This window comes from Felis catus, chromosome B1, assembly GCF_018350175.1.
Source record: "Felis catus isolate Fca126 chromosome B1, F.catus_Fca126_mat1.0, whole genome shotgun sequence".
NCBI classification, from domain to species: domain Eukaryota; kingdom Metazoa; phylum Chordata; class Mammalia; order Carnivora; family Felidae; genus Felis; species Felis catus.
The window spans coordinates 58,381,980-58,406,944 of record NC_058371.1 but is presented as its reverse complement, the minus strand read 5'-3'; the positions used below and the strand labels follow the sequence as shown (position 1 = coordinate 58,406,944).

Here is a 24,965-nt window from a genome sequence, read left to right as displayed (position 1 = left end):
CAAAGAAACCAAAAAAGCATGTTTTCTAGCATTTTATACTAATGGCCATAATCATGGCTGATAATATTATATAACTCTAATATTCTGGGGAGCTCATGATGTTTGACAGTTATGTTTGTCCACTGATCCGTAAGACAGGTAGGAAATACAAACGTAATGACAAGATATTTCTAGGCAAACATGAGGCATATGAGTGGAAAGCTATTCATAAACATTAGTATGTAGATATGTGGGATTTAAAAACCTGAGTGTTTGTGTTATATGTTTCACTCTATGTATTATAACTCTGAACTTTGAAGTTTCATGAATAGTCAAAATGTACAGCATGTACTCTTTGTTTCTTTTCTTCTTTTTCTTCTTTTTTTTTGTTGTTATTTCAACTGATTGCTTGTTTCAGTGCTCATAGATCTGGTAGTCTGAAAAAGAATTGTCCTTTTTTTTTTTTAATTTTTTTTTCAACGTTTATTTATTTTTGGGACAGAGAGAGACAGAGCATGAACGGGGGAGGAGCAGAGAGAGAGGGAGACACAGAATCGGAAACAGGCTCCAGGCTCTGAGCCATCAGCCCAGAGCCCAACGCGGGGCTCGAACTCACGGACTGCGAGATCGTGACCTGGCTGAAGTTGTACGCTCAACCGACTGCGCCACCCAGGCGCCCCAAAGAATTGTCCTTTGATAGCTTTAGTGAGGTACTGCTTATGTAGCCTGACATACTGAAGATAGATGGAGTTTTCACATCTGTTTGGGGCTTCTGGAAATTTCTTCCTCTCCAGCAGCAACTGAGGCAATCAAAATGCTGGATCAGAGAAAAGAAAAAAGTATGTATGAATGTAATTTTCATAGACCCAAGATTCTATGGTTGCAAAAACCATGAACTGATTTCAGGGATGATAACAGTAATAGGAATGCTTTAGGTTTAAAGAATTGAAGTATTTTCCATGCGTATATGGTCAGTTGATTTACAACAAAAGAGCCAAGAATATGCAATTGTGAAAAGGATAGTCTTTTTAATAAATGGTGCTGGGAAAACTGGACAGCCATATGCATAAGAATGAAAGTGGATCCCTATCTTACACCATCACAAAAATCAACTCAAAATGGATTAAAGACTTGAACATAAGACCTGAAACCAGGAAACTCAGGAAAAAAACATAAAGAGTAAGCTCCTTAATATCAGTCTTCGCAATGAGTTTTTTTTTGGTTTTGACACCAAAATCAAAGGCAAGAAAAGATAGAATATACAATTGGGACTACATCAAATTAATAAGCTTCTGTGCTACAAAGGAAACATCAACAAAATGAAAGGATGACTTATGGAATGGAAGAAAATATTTACAAATCATATCTCCAATAAGGGGTTAATATCCAAAATATGTAACAAACCCACACAACTCAATGAAAAAACAAACCCCAAACAATCGATTTAAAAATAAGGCAGGGTGGCCAGTCAGTTAAGGATATGACTCTTGATTTTGGCTCAGGTCGTGATCTCATGTTTCATGGGTTTGAGCCCCGCATCGGGCTCCACGCTGACAGTGTGGAGCCTGCTTAAGATCCTCTTTCTCTCTGCACCTCCCTCTATCACTAGCTGTCTCAAAATAAGTAAGTAAGTAAGTAAATAAATAAATAAATAATAGGCAGAGGACCTGAATAAACATTTTTCTACAGAAGACATACAAATGGCCAACATGTATATGAAAGTATGTTCAAAATCACTAATCGTCAGGGAAATCCAAATCAAAACCACAATGAGATACCATGTTAAAATGGCTATCATTAAAAAACAAGAGATAACAAATGTTGGCAAGGATGTGGAGAAAGGGGAACACTTGTGCATTGTTGGTGGAAATGTAAATTGGTGCAACCATTATCAAAAACATTATAGAGTTTCCTCAAAAATTTAAAGATAGTGCTACCATATGATCCAGAAATTCTACTTCTGGATATTTATCCACAGGAAACAAAATCACTATTCAAAGAGATATCTACACCCTCATGTTTATTGCAGCATTTATAATAGTCAAGACATGGAAACAACCTAAGTGTTTATCAACAGATGAATGGATAAAGAAATGTGAGAAGTAGAAGAAGGGGAAAATGGTGGCAGAGTGGAAGAACCTAGGCTTGCCTCATCCCACGAATACAACCAGATAACTATCAAATCATCCTCAATACCCCAAAAATTGATCTGAAGACTGGCAGAACAAACTGCACAACTAAAGGTAGAGAAGAGGCCATATCTAAGAAAGCAGAAAGTACAGAAATGTGGTTTGGGAGAGAAACAGAGTGTGGCTGCTGGTAGGGAGGGAGCTGTAGTCACAGACAAGGGTGGGAGACAGACTGACACACAGGGGAGCACATAGGGAAAACAAATCCCCATAGCAATTGGCTTGGAAAGTTGGAGTGCCCAAATTTTGTGAGTTCTTGAAACAAGCAGCGCTCAAAGCCTAAAGTTTTAAAGGCAAATGCTTGGCTCTGGGAAAGCTCAGAGGACATAGGGGCTGCTCTTGGAGAGAAGAAAGGGCAAACAGTCTGTGGACATACACCATGGAAACAACAATCTAAAGAGTGCCTGGGGCACAGAGTGGGGAAATTATTTGCACATCTCAGAACACGTCCCAGAGAGGCAGCATTCATGAAGAAACCCCTCCAGGAACAAATGAACCGGTAGGCACCATTTCCTTGCCCTGCACACCAGAATAAACACAGGGCCACATATGGAAACGAGTGCAGCGCTGACACTCGCTACCTAACTTGCTTACACTAAACCCTGCCCTTCCATGCTCTGGTGGAAACTTCCTTCCCAGTAATGCTTGCCTCAGTCTCAGGTGGTGGGCCACTTCCCCCAGAAGACTGGCCCAAACCCCTGCCAACACTATGCCTCCTGACCTAGGAGTTCTGCAAAGCGATGGTTCCAGTGGTGGCAGCAACAGGTCTCATTCCACAGCAGGCCAGAGAACACCTAATTAAAATGCCACATTCAGGCCAGGGCCAAACACTTCCCACAAAAGGCAAAGATAGCATCTGCAGTTGACTGGCCTGAAGGATAAAGCAGCCAGGGCACAACGCAAGAGTGTAGGCAACACACATTAGATATACTCCTGGAAGCCCTAGGCCCTGGGGAACAGGGAACACTACACTGTAGGACAGTACAAGACCTCCTTTGCATAAAGACATTACCCTCAAGAACAGGAGACAGAGCTGGCTTTCCTAACACAGAGAAACAGGCACAGAAACTAAGACAAAATGAGAAGATAGAGGAATTTGTTGCAAATGAAAGAAAAAGACAAGGCTGTTGGCAGGAGATCTAAGTGAAACAGAAGTAATATGCTTGATGGAGAATTTAAAACAAGGATCATAATGATACTCACTGGACTTGAGGAAAGAGGGGAGGACATCAGTAAGACCATTAATATAGAGAAAAGTAATAACATAGCAGAGATAAAGGGCTCAATAAATGAAATGAGAAACACACTTGATGGAATGAACAGCAATATGAAATAAGCAGAGGAATGAATTAATGATCTAGAAGACAGAGTAATGGAAAGCAATCAAACTGAACGAAGAGAGGAAAAAAGAATTATGTAAAATGAGAATAGACTTAGGGAACTCAGTGACTCTATCAAATGTAATAATATTTATATTCTTGGAGTCCAAGAAGAAGAAGAAGAAGAAGAAGAAGAAGGCTAGCTAGCTAGCTAAGGGGGCAGAGAATATATATGAAGAAATAATAGGTGAAAAATTCCCTAATCTGGGAAATGAAACGATGTAAAATATGACACTATATATCTAAAATGTGGGGAGGAGAGGAGTAAAGAATGTGTTTAAACTTAAATGACCATCAACTTAATATAGACTATTATATGCAGAAGATGTAATATGCAAATCTAATAGTAACCACAAAGCAAAACCACTAAATAAATGCACAAAGAATAAAGAGAAAGAAATCCAAATATATAACTAAAGAAAATGAGCAAACCATGAAAGAGAGAAACAAGAAAGTATCAGAGAAAATCTTCAGAAGCAACCACATGACAAGTAATAAAATGGCAATAACTACATATCAATAATTACTTTGAAAGCAAATGGATTGGGGCGCCTGGGTGGCTCAGTCGGTTAGGCATCTGACTTCGGCTCAGGTCATGATCTCACAGTCCGTGAGTTCGAGCCTTGCAGTCCGTGAGTTCGAGCCTTCTGTGCTCACAGCTCAGAACCTGGAGCCTGCATCGGATTCTGTGTTTCCCTCTCTCTGCTCCTCCCCTGCTCATGCTCTGTCTCTCTCTCCCCTTCAAAAATAAATAAAAAACATTAAAAAAATTAAAAAAAAAAGAAAATCATTAAAAAAAAGGAAAGCAAATGGATTAAATGCTCCAATCAAAAGTGACAGAATGGCTAAAAACAACAAGAGCCATCTATATGCTGCCTATAAGAGACTCATTCGAGGCCTAAAGATACCTGCAGATTAAAAGTGAGGGGGTGGAATACACAAAAATAAATTCAGAATACATTAAAGACCTAAAAATCCTAGAAGAGAGCACAGGCAGTAACTTCTTTGACATCAGCCATAGCAACTTCTTTCTAGATATGTCTCCTGAGGCAAGGGTACCAAAGCAAAAATAAACTATGGGAAGGGACTACTTCAAAACAAAAAACTTCTAAAAAAAAAAAGCTGCTGTACAGTGAAGGAAGTAATCAACAATACTAAAAGGCAGACTACAGAATGGTAGAAGATATTTGTAAACAATATATCCAATAAAGGGTTAGTATCAAAAATATATAAAGAACTTATAAAACTCAATACCCCCAAAATGAATAATCCCATTAAAAATGGGCAGGAGATATGAATAGATTTTCTCTAAAGAAGACATACAGATGGCCACAGGCATATGAAAAGATGCTCATCATCACGTACCATAAGGGAAATGCAAATCAAAACTACAATGAGATATTACTTTACACCTGTCAGAATGGCTAAAATCAACAACACAAGAAATAACAGGTGTTGGCGAGAATGTGGAGAAAGGGGAACACTTGTGCACTGTTGGTGGGAATGCAGTCCCTGTGGAAAACAGTATGGAGTCTCCTCAAAAAGTTAAAAATAGAACTACCCTGTAATCCAGCAATCACACTGCTAGGTATTTACACAAGGAATACAAAAACACAAGTTCAAATGGATACATGCACCCCTATGTTTATAGCACCATTATCTACAAGAGCCAAATTATGGAAACAGTGCAAGTATCCATTAATTGATAAATAGGTAAAGAAGATGTGGTGTGTGTGTGTGTGTGTATAACTGGAATTTAAATAAAAACATAAAAGAAAATGAGGAGGTAGAGAAACATTTATCATGCAAATGGATGTCAAAAGAAAGCCAGAGTAGCAATACTTATATTGGACAAAACAGACTTTAAAACAAAGACTAATAAGAGCAAAGAAGGCTGTATAATAATAAAGGAGACAATCCTACAAGAAGATATAACAATTGTAAATATTTATGCACCCAACATAGAGGACCCAAATTCATAAAATGGTTAATAACAAATATAAAGGAAGTAATCAATAATATAATAATAGTTATTATTATATGTGGGGATGTTAACACCCCACTTACATCAATGCACAGATCATCTAAACAGAAAATCAAAAGGAAAACATGGCTTTGAATGACACACTGGACCAGATGGACTTAACAGATATATTTGGAAGATTCCATCCTAAAACAGTGGAATACACATTCTTTTGAAGTGTACATGAACATTCTCCAGAATACATCATATATTATGCCACAGAACTAGTCTCAACAAATTCAAGAAGATCAAAGTAATATCGTTCATCTTTTCTGACCACAATGCTATGAATGTAGAAGTCAACCACAAGAAAAAATCCAGAAAGACCACAAATACATGGAAATTAAATAACATGCTATTAAACAATGAATGGACCAGCCAGGAAATGAAAGAAGAAATAAAAAAGTACATGGAAATAAATGAAAGTAAAAGCAGGTCAGTCAGGAAATAAAAGAAGAAATAAAAAAGTATATAGAAATAAATGAAAATGAAAACACAACAGTTCGAAACCTTTTGGCTGTAGCAAAATCAATTCTAAGAGGGAAGTGTATAGCAATACAGATCTACCTCAAGAAACAAACAAAAATCTGAAACAACCTAACCTTACACCTAAAGGATGTAGAAAAAAGAGCAACAAAGCCTAAAACCAGTAGAAGGAAGGAAATAATAAAGATTAGAGCAGAAATAAATGATATAGAAACTAAAAACAAAACAAAACAAAACAATAGAACAGATCAATGAACTAGGAGCTGGTTCTTCTAAAAAATCAATAAAATTCATAAACCTCTAGCTAGACTTATCAGGATAAAAAGAGAAAGGACCCAGATAAATAAAGTCACAACTAAGGAGAAGTAAAAACCAAGATCACAAAAATACAAACAATTATAAGAGAATATTATGAAAAGCTATATGCCAACAAATTGGCCAACCTACAAAAATGGATAAATTACTGGAAACATATAACGTACCAATACTGAAACATGAGGAAATAGAAAATTTGAACAGACCGATAACCAGCAAAATAATCAGTAATCAAAAACTCCCAACAAAAAAAAAGGAATGGCTCCACAGGTGAATTCTACCAAATATATATATATATGTGTGTGTGTGTGTGTGTGTGTGTGTGTGTGTGTGTAGACCAAATATATATATATATATATATATATATATATATATATATATACATTTTTAAATGTATTTTTTTATTTTGAGAGAGAAAGAGACAGAGAGAGAGAGTGCATGAGTGGGGCGTGGCAGAGAGAAAGGGAGAGAAAGAATCCTAAGCAGGCCCCATGCCATCAGCATTGGGCCTGACATGGGGATTGATCTCAAGAACTGTGAGATCATTACCTAAGCCAAAATCAAGAGTCAGACACTTAACCCACTGAGCCACCCAGGTGCTCCTCTACCAAACATTTGAAGAAGAGTTAAAATTTATTCTTCTCAAACTATTTAAAAAAATAAAGAGGAAGGAAAGCTTTCAAATTCATTTTTTGATGGCAGCATTACCCTGATACCAAAACCAGATAAAGACACACACACACAAAAAAAAGAGAACTACAGGCTAATATGTCTGTATTAGCTAATACTAATATTAGCTAATATTAGCTAAGGACAGGCTAATATCTCTGATGAACACAGATGCAAAAATCCTCAATAAAATGCTAGCAAACTGAATCCAACAATACATTAAAAAAATAATTCACCATGATAAAGTGGGATTTATTTTTGGGTTGCAAGAGTGGTTCAATATTTGCAAATTAAGCAATGTGATACATCGCATTTATAAAGAAAGGATAAAAACCATATGATCATTTCAATAGACACAGAAAAAGCATCTGACAAAGTACAACATTCATTTATGATAAAACCCTCAACAAAATAGGTTTAGAGGGAACATACCTCAACATAATTAAGGCTATATATATATATATATATATATATATATATATACACACACACACACATATGTATATATATATACGTATATATATACATATATATACATATATACATACATATATGTATATATATACATATATATACATATATATACATATATATGTATATATATATGTATATATATGTATATATATACACATATATATGTACATATATATATACATATATATGTATATATACATGTATATATATATATACATATGTGTGTGTGTGTGTGTATATATATATATATATATATATACACATATATATATATGAAAAACCCATGGCTAACATCATCCTCAATGGGGAAAAACTGAGCCTTTTCCCTAAGGTTAGGAACAAGACAGGAATGTTCACTTTCACCACTTTTATTCAGCACAGTAGTAGAAGTCCTAGCCACAGCAATCAGACAACACAAAGACATAAAAGGAATCCAAATTGGTAATAAAGAAACAAAACTTTAAGTATTTGCAGATGACATGGTACTATATATAGAAAATCTGAAAGACTCCACTAAAAAACTGCTAGAACTGATAAATGAATTCAGTAAAGTTGCAGGATACAAGATCAATGTACAGAAACCTGTTGCATTTTTATACACCAATAATGAAGCAGCAGAAAGAGAAATTAAGAAAACAATTCCATTTAGAATTGTAACCAAAATAGTAAGATACATGGGAATAAAGCTAACCAAAAAGGTGGAAGACTTGTACTCTGAAAACTGTAAAATACTGGTGACAGAAATTGAAGATGACACAAAGAAATGGAAGGACATTCCATGCTCATGAATTGGAAGACAAATATGTTAAAATGTCTATACTACCCAAAGCAATCTACACAGTTAAGGCAAATCCCTATCAAAATACCAACAGTTTTCAAAGAACTACAACAAACAATCCTAACATTTGTATGGAACCACAAAAGACCCCAAATAGCCAAAGCAATCTTGAAAAAGCAAAGCAAAGCTAGAGGTATCAGAATTCTGGACTTGAATTTATATTACAGAGATGTAGTAATTAAAACAGTATGATACTGGCACAAAAATATACACACAGTTCAATGGAACAGAATAAAAAAATCCAGAAATATACCCACGACTATATGGCCAATTAATCTCCAACAAAGGAGGCAAGAATATCCAATGGGAGGACAGTCTCTTCAACAAATGGTATTGGAGGATAAAAATCCTAGAAAAGAGCACAGGCAGTAACCTTTTTTTTAAGTTCATTTATTTATTTTGAAGGGCGCCTGGGTGGCTCATTTGGTTAAGTGTCTGACTTCAGCTCAGGTCATGATCTCGTGGTGTGTGAGTTCGAGCTCTCGTCTGGCTCCATGCTGACAGCTCAGAGCCTGGAGCCTGCTTCGGATTCTGTGTCTCCCTCTGTCTCTGCCCCTCCCCCGCTTGCACACTGCCTCTTTCTGTCTCTCAAAACTGAATAAATGTTAAAAAAATTTATTTATTTATTTAGAGAGCATGAGCAGGGTAGGGGCAGAGGGAGAGGGGGAGAGAGAGAATCTCAAGCACTCTCTGCACTATCAGTATGGAGCCTGATGCAGAACTCGAACTCACCTGAGCCAAAACCAAGAATCGGTGTTTAACCGACTGAGCCACTCAGGTGCCCCAGGTAGTAACTTTTTTATATCAGCTGTCGCAGCTTTTTTCTAGATAGGTTCCCTGAGGTAAGGGAAACAAAGCCAAAAATAAGCTATTGGAACTACATCAAAATAAAAAGCTTCTGTACAGTAAACAATCAACAATACTAAAAGGCAGCCTACAGAATGGGAGAAGATATCTGTAAACAACATATCCAAAAAGGGTTAGAATAAAAAAAATACATAAAAATCTTATAAAACTCAATACCCCCAAAATGAATAATCCAATTAAAAATGGGCAGAAGAGGGGCTCCTGGGTGGCTCAGTCTGGTTAAGCATCCAACTTCAGCTCAGGTCATGATCTTGTGGTTCACGGGTTCAAGCCCCGGGTTGGGCTCTATGCTGACTGCTCAGAGCCTAGGGCCTGCTTTGGATTCTGTGTCTCCCTCTCTCTCTGCCCCTCCCCTCCTCATGCTCTGTCCCTCTCCCTCTCAAAAATAAATAAGCATTTAAAAAAATGGGCAGAAGACATAAATAGACATTTCTCCAAAGAAGACATATAGATGGCCAACAAGCATATGAAAAGATGCTGATCATCACATACCATAAGGGAAATGCAAATCAAAATTACAATGAGGTATCACTTTACACCTGTCAGAATGGCTAAAATCAACAACACAAGAAACAACAGGTGTCGGAGAGAATGTGGAGAAAAAGGAACACTTGTGTACTGTTGGTGGGAATGCAAACTGGTACAACCACTGTGGAAAAGTTTGGAGGCTCCTCAAAATTTAAAAACAGAACTACCCTAGGATCCAACAATTGTATTACTGGGTATTTACCCAAAGAATACAAAAACACTTAAATCAAAGGGATACATGCAACCCTATGTTTATAGCATCACTATTTACAATAGCCAAGGTATTGAAGCAGAATAAGTGTCCACTGATTGATGAATGGATAAAGAAGAGGTAGTATGTATGTGTGTACACACACACACACACACACACACACACACACACACACTAGAATATTACTCAGCCATAAAAAGAACAAAATATTGCCATTTGCAATGACATGGATGGAGCTAGAGAGTATAATTCTAAGTGAATAAGTCAGTAAGAGCAAGACAAATACCGTATGATTTCACTCATATGTGGAATTTAAGAAACAAAACAAACAAGCAAAGGAGAAAATAAAGAGAGGGAGAGAGGCAAACCAAGAAACAAACTCTTAACTATAGAGAACAAACACGGTTATCAGAGGTGGGGTGGGGGGAGATGGGTGAAATAGGTGAAGGGGATTAAGGAGTGCACATGTCGTGATGAGTACTGGGTGATTAAAATAAAAATTTAAAAAGAGAGGGAGAGGCAGAGGGAGATTTGACAGAGGGAGATTGGAGTGATGCACCATATGCCAAGGATGCCAGTAGCCACCAGAGGCTGAAAGGTACAAGGAACAGATTCTCCCCTAGAATTTCCAGAAGAGGCTGGCCCTGCTTACACCTTGATTTTGACCCAGTGAAATTGACTTCAGACTTCAGGCCTCCAGCAGTGTGAAAGAATGGACACTGGCTTGTATGCATTTTTGAATATTTGTATACAAATTGTTATGTGAGTTCTACTTAGTAGAATTTCTACTGAGTTCATACTTAGGAGTAGAATTGCTTGGTCATGTGGTAAGTGTAGAAACTGCTAGACTGTTTTCTGGTTGATTTCAGACTTCTGGTCTCTAGAACTGTGAAAGATAAAATAAATTATTGGGGTTTTAAACACCAAAAAAAATGATAAAGCTTTCAAAAGAAAGAAAGAAAGAAAGAAAGAAAGAAAGAAAGAAAGAAAGAAAGAAGAAATGTGAGATGCAGAATATTATTTAGTCACAATAAAGAAGGAAATCCTGCCATTTGTGACAACATGGATGAACCTTGAGGGCATGTTGCTAAGTGAGGATAAGTCTGACAGAGATACTTTTATTTGTGATCTATAAAACACAACAACTATAGAAACAGAACAGATTGTGTAGAAATCTGTAGAAACACCCAACAGACTGGTGGGTGCCAGAGGTGGGAGATATAAGGGTGAAGTTGGACAAAAGGTACAGACTTCTAGTTACAAGATAAATAGGTCCTGTAGATGTAATATACAGCATTGTGTCTACAGTTGGCAATACTTTAGTGTGTATTTGAAAGTGTGCATATAGTCAAGTAGTTGTGAAGGAGTGGTTTTTTGTGCAGCAAAAGATAACCAGAACAATGCACTGCCTCTGTGACTGGGGGTACAGACAGACCCGGCAACTTTGTAGCCCTACAATCACCTGTGCCAGCACAAGCATTATGACAAAACCTTTGCCATTGCTGGCCCTGGAGGAAGAAAGGATGCTTCCACAGGCCACTACCTTCCTATCTGACCTCTAAATATGGCGTGTCTTATTTGTGGAGCCATGTCCTAGCTGCAAAGGAAGCTGGTAGAGTATTTGGCATTTCAGCCTCTAGAGTGAGAGCTACCCTCTGTCTCATGAGGTGGTGGATTCTTCAAACACAAGAAGGGGCGTAGATACTGAGGTGCCTAAAAGAGTGGCAAATGACCACCATGACATGCACGGCCAAAGCCAGAGTGGAAGTAGGCAGAATGAGCTGCTTTCTGCCAGACTCTGCTGACAGCACAGGCTCTGGGCCGCAGAAGGCTGGTACAAAGGAATAGGCCTCTGAGAGGAGGTGCTGTGCTCTACTGGAGGCAACACTTTAGGGTCATTACACTATATCGCTTCATTTTAGTCCTTGGACTTGAAGTTGGTACTGAATGTCCCCATCTTACAGACTCCCTAGATCATATCATTACTGTGATCAAAGTCCTCCAGTGGTATCCCATCTCAAATTAAAGTCACAGATGTTAATTTTGCTGAAAAAAGGCCTAGGAGATTTTGCCTCTCCCTCCCTGTCTTACCTCTTGCCGCTCCCCATCACTAGCTCACACTGGATTCATGCTGTTCCTGGAGCACACTGAGTACTCTTCTCTCTAGGGATTTTGTACTCATTCTTCCCTCTGCCTAGAAATTTCTTGTTCAGATATCCACTTTGGCTTGTTCTCTCAATTTCCTCAGGGTTCTGCTCAAATATTACCCTATTATTGAGACCTTCACATAAAGACCACTATATATGGATGAGGGACCTGTCCCCACCTACTGCACTTCATTTTCTCTTTACCCTACATTATTTTTTGCCTTAGCAATAAGTAAATAAATATTCTAAGAGCTGGGACTTTGCCTTGCTGCACTTCTAACACCCAGAATAGTGCCTAGCATGTGCCTACTAGGCATTTGATAACACTTGTTAAATGAATGATCATGGTCATCATGATTATCACCATTATTCTGTGGTATCATATTTTGATTTGGGCATATTGATATATAGTCTTCATAGTGATGTATGAATAGAGGAGACTGGAGAACAGTAAGGCCAACAAATAGGCCAGGGTGTCTTGATCACCTGGCTGTAGTAGCATTTGCATATGAACCATTGAGTTGATACAAAGCTGTCTACTAACTTGCTGGTAAGGATAAGTGGTGTCCAGTCAGTTGGATTTAGAGACTTAGGCATGGATTTTTCAAGGCTTTCATATTGTCTCATGATGGCAAATGCACAGATCTATCAAATTGACATGCTAAAAGTACCATGTGCATTGACATGAAGATACCAAGAGCTCAGCTGTGTTTGCAGTATTTATCTAACTCAAACCTTTGACATGTATCAGCCATCCCTAATCAAGTAAGAAAATTCTCAGAGGCACAACAAATGGAAATGAAAATTGGATTCATGGGTAAATACTTTCATGAATCTGAGATGGACGCGTTTAAACAAACCCAAGACAGTCTAATTCATCGGCATGCTTTTATCAAGTGAGTGTAAATGGAATGTCACAGGAGATAGGACCAGTAGTTCTTTGGGCTGCAGAACTTGTATTTCTATTCTAAACCACACCATAATGATCATTAGTCATTCATGATAGAAATCAATGATTCCACTTTTCTGACAGTGTTTGTTCACTGTTCCCAGGAACTGCCTTCTCTCTTCTCTCAAGAGGGCATTTAGAATTTGAAGCTCTTTCCCTTGGCTTGTTTATTGTGTACTGTTCATTTGCAGAGTGGCCGCAGTATCCCGTGCCAGTTTGGCAGCGTGAGGAGGGTTTGCTCTCACATTCTCCCAAGAATCAGCGCTAGCTCTCTGGTGACTTTGAATTCCGTTCCAAACGTTGGCCGTGGCTGGAGAGGCCAAGAACTTTATTCCAATCAGTTCTAGTTTCTATGGCTACGAAAGTCCCCTGAAAGAGTGACAGAAAATAAGGGCAGATTGTTCTCAATTTCTGAATTCACTGATATGTTAAAAAAAAAATCCACCCTCTGAATCCATTCTCAAGTTGATTATTCTCTTTCTCTTTCCCCTCCCTTGTCCTCTTTCTCTCTCTTTTCTGCTGTTAGGATTATGACAAATTCCACTGGTTGTCACCCACTGCCATTCATCTGTCTGTCTTCCTTTTTAATAGAACCCTGATTTTGCTCACCCCTCTTCACCCCTCTTCATAGTTGTGGATTTCAGGGGGAGATTGGCCCTCTAGGCAGGGTATGTATTATGGTTGTTATAAACCACAGCCTGATTTAGGGATGGGCATTTCACTCAGTCCTAGGCAATGAGGTGTGAGAGGAAGTTTGCTGGGTGCACTTAATAAGGAAGATTTTCCTTCCTTAAAACAAAACAAATAAACTAACAGGAATCTGAAGAAATGGCCCTTTCTTATTTTCTGTTTCCAAACAGCAAGTACGAACAGACCATGTCTGTAGTTGCTTTTGCTATGTGGGTACTATGAGGGAACCCAGATAAAGGACTATGGAGAAAATGGTACTGCTGAAGCCTGGAGAAATCTTAGTACTCAATTATGCTGATGATTTAATCAATCTGGGACACTCTCCAGAGTTCTTGTAATTTGAGATTAAAAAAAAAATCCTAATGCTGGCTAAATCATTTGGAGTTGGGCTTTCTCCTATGGCAGCCAAAAGCATCTTAACTGAGCCATGTCACTTCTGGTTGTTTGCTCAACATGTCTTTATAATTCTCCTCTCTTCACTCTTTTGGGGACTAATGAACAACAATAAGACTTTCTAGTATTTAATAAGTCAAGATATTAAATATGATAAGTTTGTATTTTCAACAGAGGACAGATTATTGTTTCTGTTCTTCGAGTGCTACAAAATTCAGTGTTATTTTATTTTCCATATACAAAATGCCACTGCATATTCTCCTATCACAGCAGGCTCTTAAAGTCGTACATGTGAAGGAGTCCTGTTACCCGTGGGAGAGTCTGTGTTGGGTGAATAGAGGCCTCAGTTCTTGAGTTCCCCACAAAAGATTTATGTTCAAATAAAGGCAAGAAGAAGGAAGGTAGCAAGCACAAAGCAGTTTATTAAGGACGTACACTCTAAAGAAGGGAGAGCAGGCAGGCCTAGAGGTGGTAACTGCCCTGGGGCCACAGAGGTCTTTTCTTTTTGTGTGAGCAGGGTCTTGAGTCAGGGACAGGGATGGTCTCTAATGGAGGCTGCTTCCAATCTTTTGGGGGACTCCTCCCACAGGTCAGGAGAGGGAGTTTTTGACTCTACAAGGTTTGTACTGAAACTGTCATGGCAGCCTTCCCCCACGGGAGTGGGGGCTAAAACCACAATGCAAATGTATTATAATGAGTCTACAGGTTACCCAGGGGCAGAGGTGGAAGAGGAGAGCATATCCTCTGAACCTGGGGCTCTTGGTCTGTTAGCCTCAGAGTCTTGGAAGCCATAAGGCCAGGATGTTGAGGGGTCTTGGAAGCCACAAAGTGAGGATGTTGTGTCTCCTGCCTTCTAATGTGTCACCTATTTATCACTGCCTTTGCCCCTGGCTCATGTCTAACTAACTGCCTACTCTTTTAGTCCAAGGACAAGAAGATATTTAATAATTCCAAATGTACTGAGGGAAAACATTTCTGTCAAATTACATGTTTATATGCTTCTATATGTCAATTTTAAGGAGCTAAAAAGGATTTTTTTTAATCACATTAATAATTTTAATTGTTCCAAATGTTCTGTTTTCTTAATGTTCTCCTCCCTATTTCTGCTAATGGCACTATAATTCTCTTAGTCATCCAGGCTTAAAACCTCCAATTTATTTTTGGCTCCTCCTACTCTCTTACTCCAGAAACAACTGTTGCCAAGCCCTCAATAATGCCATCTTAGAAATAAGATTACATCCCTTCCGTGTGCTCTACTTTCACTGCCACTAACCTAGTTCACCAAAAGCCTTCTGAACTGCTTTGCAGAAGGCCTCCATGTTCTCTCCATTCTTCTTTCTAAAGCAGAGATCTGTCATGCGTACTCTGTCCTTAGTGTGTCTAGATTGCCCCAGGAAAAAGCCTGAGCACTATATGCTAGCATTCACGGTCCGAAGAGCTGACTCCAACCGACCCCCACCTTCCTCCTCACCACTGTCCTCTTAAGATTCCATGTGCTAAACCAAGAAGGTCCTTTATTGCCCTTTATTGCTTTGACCCCTCATCTCACATTGAGTTTCTTATCTTCCATCTGTTCAAATCCTAACTACCTTTCAGAGAATCTGAAATCACCTTTTTCTGTACAAAGATCTCCTGATTTCTCCCAGTCAAAACTGTTATGCTCATCATCCCCTGGATTTTACTGGGATTTCATCTCTCTGTTAATGAAGGCATTTATTACCTTTAACCATCTATCATAGTTATTTACTACATATATTACGTGCTTTCTAAAAAGATGAAGTTCTTGAGGATGGAACTGGATCTTGTTCATTTTTGTGTTCATCTTGGAGCCTAGTATTGCCTTGATTGTAACAAATATCCAATAAATAGTACTGAATTACTAAATAGTAACTGGCTTTCTATTCAATCTTGTTCTTAATCACCATCTGATCAATTAAAATGTAATAAAATTTTAGAAAAAAGGGAAATTGCTTGGTTTAGTCAGTTGGTCATGAATCATATGAAGGAGAATTCTTTTAAATGTTTTTAATGTTTATTTATTTTTGAGAGAGAGAAAGAAAGAGAGAGAGAGAGCGAGGGAGGGGCAGAGAGGAGGAGACACAGAATCTGAAACAGGCCCCAGGCTCCCAGCTGTCAGCACAGAGCCTGACATGGGACTCGAACCCACGGACCATGAGATCATGACCTGAGCCGAAGCCAGACACTCAGCCTACTGAGCCACCCAGGGGCCCCTGACATGAGGGAGAATTCTTTAAGAGATAATAAATTCAGAACTATATTAACTACAACCAACATAGATAACTTAGTTTTCCGTTTCAGAGATATTCTTAATCTGGAAGACAGTTTGAATAACACATAAGCTTCAGCATTATTCTCCAAATTTATAAGTACTTTTTGGTCTTTCATCTGAAGATTATTTTTTGAATTTTACAAAAGAATGGTTGTTTTGTTTTACTGGAAAACACCACTTTTCAAGGAGTCAAGAGCCTCATGCATCAATATCAGTATGAAGGATACTTTTATTTAAAAAATACCTAGTTCTTCCCTAGGCAGGCTTTTCTGCTTATCAAGGTTAGTGTGCTGCAGTTCACTGGTAGGTATCACGATGTGCATAATTACCTAGTCAACAACGAACACAAGGGGGTTCTACTGAATTTCTGGAATCTAATCTGCTGGTCTGCAGAAAAACAATGCAATGCATACCCGTACGTGGGGTGACCCATACGTAACTGGTCCAACTTGCCACGTAAGAAGACCAAGATGAAGGGGCATGCAAAGCTAAGGGGAGATTGGGTTTCTCTGAGGAAAGAGGAGGTAGGGGAAGAAATGGTGACTGAGAAGATGAAGCAGCAGCAAGCTGCAGGGGGAGCTTGCAGGGGGGAGGGGTTCTGAGAAATACTTAGGATTATTCTCCACACATTCTCACCCTTAATGTTTTTCTGCGCTTTAGCTTAAATTTAATACACAGTGTAAAATAGAAGTAGATCTAGAAGCTATTAGATCGGAAAAACTATGGTAAATGCACCCTATTCATTTTCACGAATGTATTGCTTATTGGGTAAGAAGTTAATGTAACCCAATGCCGGTAGGATTTGTTCTGACTCAGTTTAAGGACAGATTACAAAGTAAGCACTTGATAATTGCTGAAATTAAATTCCTGAGTATTTAGCAAGAACAATTAAGATTTTATTTGTATAATAGTCTCATAACAGTACACACCAACTGGGCCTAACTTCAATCCATAGCTGGATCTAATGGTTCCTTTATCAAGTGGTGATAAAGAGGTCAAGTGGAGCTCAGAGAAACACAGCAAATAAGTAGAGAGAAGTGATTTACAAAGAGGGTTCAAAAGGATTTCTACTGTGTCATTAAATAATACCTAGGGTCCAGCCTCTCGTGACTCTGCAAATGCTAGAAAAGAGGATTTACAGTGAGACTGGGCAGACTGATGTTACATAAGAAGGCAATAGCTGAGCCACCCTGCCAGATGCCAGGTCAGTGGAGCACTCTGGGATCCTGGAACTTTCTCAGATTCACACAGCAGTGATTATGGATCTAGGCCATTCAGGGGAGCGTGAAGAGTGGCTGCAAATGGACTCTAGCAGAAATGTTTGGAATCTGGCCCTGAATTCAGCCTTCACTACTGCCTCTAGAATGTTATTAAACTTCAGGATGGAGGGTAGTATTAGCACCAAGACGAAGAACTGGATGATTTGGTTATGAGTGTGTTTCTGTCTGGATGGGGTGTCATGGAAGATGTGACAGGGGATAGGTAGATTTTCATGGTGGCATTTATCAGTCCCACTACTGCAAGATCACATGTGTGTTGTATTGTGATGTGGTTCTGCCATTATAAGACCTATCCTTTTGATTATCTGTGGTTACTGTTTCTGAAAATGACCAGAAAGGCTCAGATCTCTGTTGGCACTGTTTTGTCTTCCTTGCTTGCCTCTGGTCGCCAATAGGGTGCTGGGTTGTATGTACATGTGTGTGTGTCCACATGAACAAAGGTGCAGGTGTGATGGGGAAGTGGGGTACACAGGTACATAAGCAGTTTATCACATAGGGAAGCGGTTCGGGGCCTAATAACTCAAGGCTTCTTAGACAAGTTTGCTGAGTGTCCCAGAGAACAAGGATGAACAATGGTGATAATGTTCTGAAGCTGGTAACAATGTTCATGGTGTGCATCAGTGGAGGGTAGGCTCAAGAAGGAGAGAATGAGAATCAGTTTGTAAGGTCCAGGGATGAGGACACTAAGGAGGAAGTCAGGCCGGTGGAGATAAATGAAGCCTAATCAAATAGGATGTTTGGAAAGAGAGGTGGAATTAAGGAAATATGCAGGCTTATCTTTCAAAGGCCTTTGTAAAATATAGAGGAAAAGTTAACTCATAGCAATGAAAGCAATTAATGTTTGGGCATTTTTGTGTCTTAGTGGATACATACGGTGACCAAGAATGGGTGGAGGGGCCAGAGATAATTAAGGCATAAATATGAGTAAATGCTAGTATGTCTCGGATATTCAGTAGTTGCCTGCGTAAATTTGAGCACCACACGGCCTGTGAAGCAGCTGGCTAACTTCAAATAGGAGGAAAACAAAAGTGTCCATTGCCCACTGGGGCTGAGGCCAGAGCTGGGTAACTGGTCCAACTCGCCACGTAAGAAGACCAAGATGAAGGGGCATGCAAAGCTAAGGGGAGACTGGGTTTCTCTGAGGGAAGAGGAGTTAGGGGAAGAAGTGGTGACTGAGAAGATGAAGCAGCAGCAAGCTGCAGAAGGCCTCTATCTCCCCATGAATGGTGTGAGTGAACGGTGGCCCTTCACAAGCATAGGCACTGGCTGTGTAAGGAGAAATGCACACGAGCAGCAGCAGAATGTGCAGGCTCACTATTTTGCAGTCAGTATATGTATAAGCTGGTGTGGTGTGCCGATTATGTTTATAACCTCCGCCCTCTCAATCTTGAAATAATTCCCTCACTTAATGAGTCCCATTTTCCTGCTTCTACAATGAGGTCAATGTGCGGTGTCACCCTGTTTGTGCCTTGAGAGCAAATCAGGGAAGATAAGGACCTGATCATGTAGGAAGGGAAAATTGAAACTCAGCAGCTGTTTGGGGTTACATTTCCATCAGAGCTAGTCTGCGTTGGTGAAGATTTACTGAGGGGGTAGCGCAAGCTCCAGGAACTGGATTCTCTAATCCTATTTTTCACTAGAGTTTTGGTTTCTTTTGAGGTGAAGGAAACCTAGAACAAAACCAATGCGATCTGAACGGTTAATGTATTAACCTATAACAGGGATGCATTGGCTGTCCCCACCAATATCTTCACTGCAGAAAAGGCATGGTTTTATTCTGTTCCATCTTTCAGTGACTGTAAAGTTCTTGTGGAGAACATGACATGTAACGACATAGAAGTAATTTCAATGTCACAATTCATTTCTCTTGAACTCACTGCAGATTTTAATTGTGGAAAATTGTCTCACCACGACACCAGTAGAGTGGACAAAAGACTTTTAAATAACTCTTGTAAATATGAGGTTAAAGTGTGAGAGAGAAGAAAATGGGAAGACATTTAAAGTTATATTCTATTCATGAGAAAAGAAATCTACCCAGAAAAACCATCCTGAGAACAGGGGAGTCTGTACAAGTAGGTTTTAGGTTCAAAGAGATTCTTCAAAATGCACTTTTTGCCCTTCATGAGGCCCTATAAATGAAGATAGTTATTCCAATCCCAATAAATCCTCATTAGCTAGAAGACATATTAGTTTTTACTTAATTAACATTTACTAAACATCAGTAATCCTTAAGGTTCTATAGGAAGCACTGTGGCAATATGGGTGCGAGTCCTGTTTGTATAGAATTCACAGTCTAGTAGCTAAAGAATTTAGTATAGTCTTGGGAAAATCACTTCACTTTTTTTGTTTTTTAGAACATGGTGTCATCTATTAGGCTAACCTGCCTGTAAGATGGAGGAAGAGTATGTATTGTTATGGAGGGGAAACCAAAGAAAAGTCATAAGGGTTTACCCTGCTTTATCTAACTATTTTAATAATAATATAAAAAGAAAAGACAGGAAATGTTACATCCCGCTGTTTTTTAAGGACTTAGAAACAATTTTGTTAAGACTGTGAAATACAGCATGTGCACAGAAAAAGAGCAAAACTTAGAACAGAATAAAATTGAGCATTATAGTCAGAGTATGGCATGTAGATTTTGTGTTTAATCCTGAGGTTTGAGTGGAAAATACAGAATAGTAATGTTACTGCTATGGCAATTGTAAAGAACATTTTTGAACTTTGATTGAAATAAAGCATCCTAATTAATACATCATGCTCAAAATAAACAAGTATTTGAAAGATGCTTTAATGTTGCTACTCAACTGAAAGCCTGCCCTCTACTACCACTGGGAATAATTTTTTAGAAATGATTTAATAAGTTGATTTTTAAAACAGGACACTGCTGGGCTACCTGGGTGGCTCAGTTGGTTAAATGTCCAAGTTCAGCTCAGGTCATGATTTCAGATCATGATCTCATGGTTTGTAGGTTTGAGCCCCACATCAGGCTCCGTGCTGACAGCTCAGAGCCTGGAGCCTGCTCAGATTCTGTGTCTCCCTCTCTCTCTGCCCCTCCCCAGCTCATGTTCTGTTTCTCAAAAATAAGTAAACATTAAAATTTTTTTCTTTTAAAACAGGAAACTGATGATTAGCTTAGAACTCAATGCTTTAAGCACTGAAGCTCATGTCATTGAGGAGACAACAAGGATTAAAACTGAAGGGATTTTTTTTTTGACTAGAAATTAGATGAATATAATTTTCTATGATTTTAATGACTGATTTGTGTAAGCTAATGCATATACTATTTTCCATATTTTAAAAATTCACTGATGATCTGGGCATGGCTAATCTTGGGTAACAGTGTGAAATAAATTTTCTTTTTTTTTTTTTTTAGTTTTCTCATATTTCCCTTATGCAACTCCTCTTATGCTTCTAAGATGTCAGCATGCAGCTTTTTGGCTTCTCTGGCCCTCCATCCAGGGAGGATGCCCTTCTGGAAGTCTCCTTGGAGACAACATCATTCTTTTCTTCTACCCTTTCAACACTCCTTGCCCCTTCGGTGCTCAGATTTCATCTGGTTGTTGGGTAGAGTCATAGGATTAAACCAATTCCTACTCTGTATTCACGATGCCTGACAGAGGCTTAAGGTGATTACTAGGGTCTAGGGTATTTGTGTAATAAGAGAAAAATGGTACTCTGAAGGAATGAATTTTTCATGATGCCATTTCAGCGGCTTTGAGTGAGGACCTTTCAAGACTCAAGTGACCCTGCTCCGGAGTCTGTCTCCTGCACATTCCCTTGAGTTGGGTGGGCAGAGGATCTTCTCCCTCAACAGTATGGTCCATGGTCTTAATCTCAATATTTGAGATGTCACTGGCATTATTAGGGTTTTACTATGGTCCTTGATGCTTAATATAACATCAGAATCAATATTATGGCCTAGGTGCTCGGCATTTAAATTCTAAGTCCTGTCCTGTCCAAGAGGGAAGGATACAAGGCTGACAATATTGCCAGTATCACAGAGGTTGTTTGAATCTTTACTCTTGATTTTCCTTCTACCTCCCTTAGTTTGGGGATTTCTTGGGTGGTGATGAGCACCAGACATTTTAGATACTGGAGGGACTACTTTTTCTTCCCTTGAGACTTGTTTTAAAGTTTATTTATTTATTTTGAGAGAGAGACAGCACAAACAGGGAAGGCGCAGAGAGAGAGGGAAAGAGAGAGAAGCCCAAGCAGGCTCTGTGCTGCCAACACAGAGCCCGTCGTGGGGTTCAATCCCCTGAAACGGTGAGATCATGACCTGAATCAAAACCAAGAGTCAGATGCTCAACTGACTGAGCCACCCAGGCACCGCTTCCCTTGAGATTTTAAAGACATGGAAAAACCATGCCCTTGTTCTATGTTCAGTGTCTTTTGGTTGCAAGAATAGTTTAGGGTGCCAGTGGGATGTTCAAGAGCTCCCCCACAAAGATACTGTGACCTATTGGTACTTCAGATCCCGTACTTCTCAAGTGTTTTCTAGAATTTCAAATATATGGTTGTGCTCTTCCTTCATGTTTCAGAAGCCATCTCTCTGTCTTCATTGCGTCCTTTCAAGAGGGACAGGAAACCAGATAGGAAGTAACTGACAGATTTGAACATAATTCTATGGAAAAAACACACTTATTAGAATCAGTTCCAGACACGTTTCAGTTATCTGAGTTTACGGATTAAAAAAAAAATGTGTTCTGGGGCGGGACAGGAGCAGATGTGGTTGTAAGAAAGCAACGTGAGTGATCCTTGTGGTAATGGCATTGTTCTGTATCTTGGCTGTGGTGGTAGATACACAAAATACATACATGCAAATGAGTACATGTAAACCTGGGGAAATCTGATGAAGATCAATGTTGCTACCCTTATTGTGACAGTGTGCTATACAGTTTTGTGAAATGTGACCATTGAGGGGAACTGGGTAAAGGGTACCTGGGATCTCTCCGTATTGTTTCATACAACTGTAAGTGAATCTACAATTTTATATCAGAATAAAGTAAGTAAAATGTGTTTCATGTTCTAGACTCAGAGTATTTTGAAAGATAAAATCCATACATGCAACATAAAAGCACACACACATGTTCACAAAGAATAGTCAAGTTTCAGTCGCCCCCACGCCCCCACTCAGTGGATACAGACAGTTTTGCTATCAATTGGCGACAATTTTGTGTTTAGGCAAAGGACTGAATCTAAATTTGATGTCATAAGGCATAGCCATTCTCTTTAGATCTCATATAAAGAGGACAAGTGTGACTATATTATGATTTTCCTATCCTGGTGAATGTAAATGTTTAATAAAGAAGGAAAATAATCTGAAGGTTCATAATTCTATATTTGCATTGATTTTTATATTGAAGTGTTGAAAAAAATCTTATAAGGAAAATGTTTAAAAAGGCAGTCCAAATCCATATGTAAGGACTTGGAAGAATCGAGTTGCATGTTTTAGGTATTCTTACATTGTTTTACACTATTCATCCTTTCCTGGTCCACTTGGGCTGCTGTGACAAAAATACCATAGACTGGGTGGCTTAAACATCAAAGATTTAGTTCTTTTTTTTTTAATTTATTTTTTATTTTTTAAATTTCTATTGAGAACAGAGAGAGGCTGGAGAAGGAGTAGAGTGAGGGAGACAGAGGATCTGAAGTAGGCTCTGCATTGACAGCAGAGACCCTGATGTGGGGCTTGAACTCACGAACCCTGAGATCATAACCTGAGCCACCCAGGCACCCCTAAAGATTTAGTTCTTAATGTTCTGGGGGCTGGAAGTCCAAGATTAAGGGAGGGGAAGATCAGTGTCTGGTGGGAGACTGCATTCTGGTTCATAGACAGCTGTCCTCTTGCTGTGTCCTTCCATGGCAGAAGGGATGAGGGAGTTCTGTGGAGCTTTTTTTTTTTGTGTGTGTGAGAGCACAAGTGGGGACAGAACAGAGAGAGAGGGACAGATGATCTGAAGTGGGCTCTGGGCTGACACCAGCAAGCCTGATGGTGGGGCTTGAACTCACAAACCGTGAGATCATGACCCGAGCCAAAGTCAGACGCTCAAATGACTAAGCCACCCAGGTGCTCCTATGGGGTCTTTTTTATAAGGGCGCCAATGCCATTCATAGGAGTGTCATGCTTCATGACCTAATCCCCTACCAAAGGCCCCACCTCCAAAAACCATCACATTGGGGATTAGGATTTCAACATAGAAATTTTGGATGGACACAAATATTCAGTCTATTGGAAGCATAGCATATGAATGTTTTATTCTTGTGTTATAAACAGAATGTCTTCCATTTTTTTGCTTCAGATTAAGAAAAGCACTTATAGATCATCCAGCTTTCTGCTTTTTTAATCACACTGTAAATCTATCATTGACTCCAAATGATTGGGAGTAAACTGTCTGATTAATAAAGTAGTCTCATTATCCAGAGTTAGTGAGCTTGTATGAAACATAGCAATTTCCAATTTCAAAGGACTCACAGACAGTAACGTGTATTTAACTCAGTCATCTACAACTCATTGTGGAATGAATAGTTAACATGATAAAAGAATAATACATATATATTTTTAATTTGGGGTTAAACTTTTTTTTCAAGATCTGGCAGGGTTTCAGAAGTATCATCAATCATAGTAATTATTGTGATGACCAAAAAATTAGGAACATTATAATCAGCACATTAAAAAAATTAATGATCACAGATGCTCCACATCAGCTGTCATTTTTCGTATTTCCTACAAATAGAATGTATTTAAATCCTCTGCAATTTTTGAAGGTGTTAACACTTTCAAATCTCTTCTTCAGATGAAGACATTTCTATAAATATGATGCCAAGTCATAATTTGTGTCATGTTTCAGTTTTAAAATAATTTCAAACATAACCGGCATTGAAATTTACTTCTTTTATGTTAAACTGGTAAGTGTCTACTTCATGGTAGATGCTTTTTTTCATGGACTCTATTTGTTCTGTAATACAGCATTTTACTTCAAGCATAGTAACTTCGTCCACTGGCAGAACAGCTGAGGTAATGCCAACAGGGACGAGCGTGGGTAACATCACCCAACAATAGGGACCCTCTGTAGAGCTAAGACAGAGAGTCCTACCTCTTTGTCCAGACACACTTTGTCCAGTCATTTTTGCCTTTGGTGTAAAAACCTTGATGGTTAGAATTAGGTATCTTCTTGGGGCACGTGGGTGGCTCAGTTGGTTAAGTGTTCAACTCTTGGTTTCGGCTCAGGCCATGATCTCACAGTTTCATGGGTTC

General features: G+C 38.9%; 1 protein-coding gene and 1 long non-coding RNA gene across 9 annotated transcripts in view; one reads left to right on the top strand and one right to left on the bottom strand.

Annotated features, from left to right (window-relative positions):
• The window catches only part of LOC111560135, a 297,662-nt gene that overhangs the window by 189,680 nt on the left and 83,017 nt on the right, over positions 1–24,965 (top strand). The window lies entirely within an intron of this gene.
• The window catches only part of MFAP3L (microfibril associated protein 3 like), a 100,539-nt gene that overhangs the window by 30,403 nt on the left and 45,171 nt on the right, over positions 1–24,965 (bottom strand). For 5 of the 8 annotated variants that reach the window (XM_045055678.1, XM_045055676.1, XM_045055680.1 and 2 more), the window contains one exon: positions 617–796. The exons of 1 other annotated variant lie outside the window; for it this stretch is intronic. In XM_045055678.1, the coding sequence (XP_044911613.1) occupies positions 632–796 (165 nt within the window). In that variant the 3' untranslated portion in view covers positions 617–631. Of the gene's footprint in view, positions 1–616; positions 797–12,979; positions 13,424–24,965 lie in introns of those variants that run through there. 2 more of the 8 variants (XM_023252672.2, XR_006596593.1) reach the window with 1 other exon arrangement.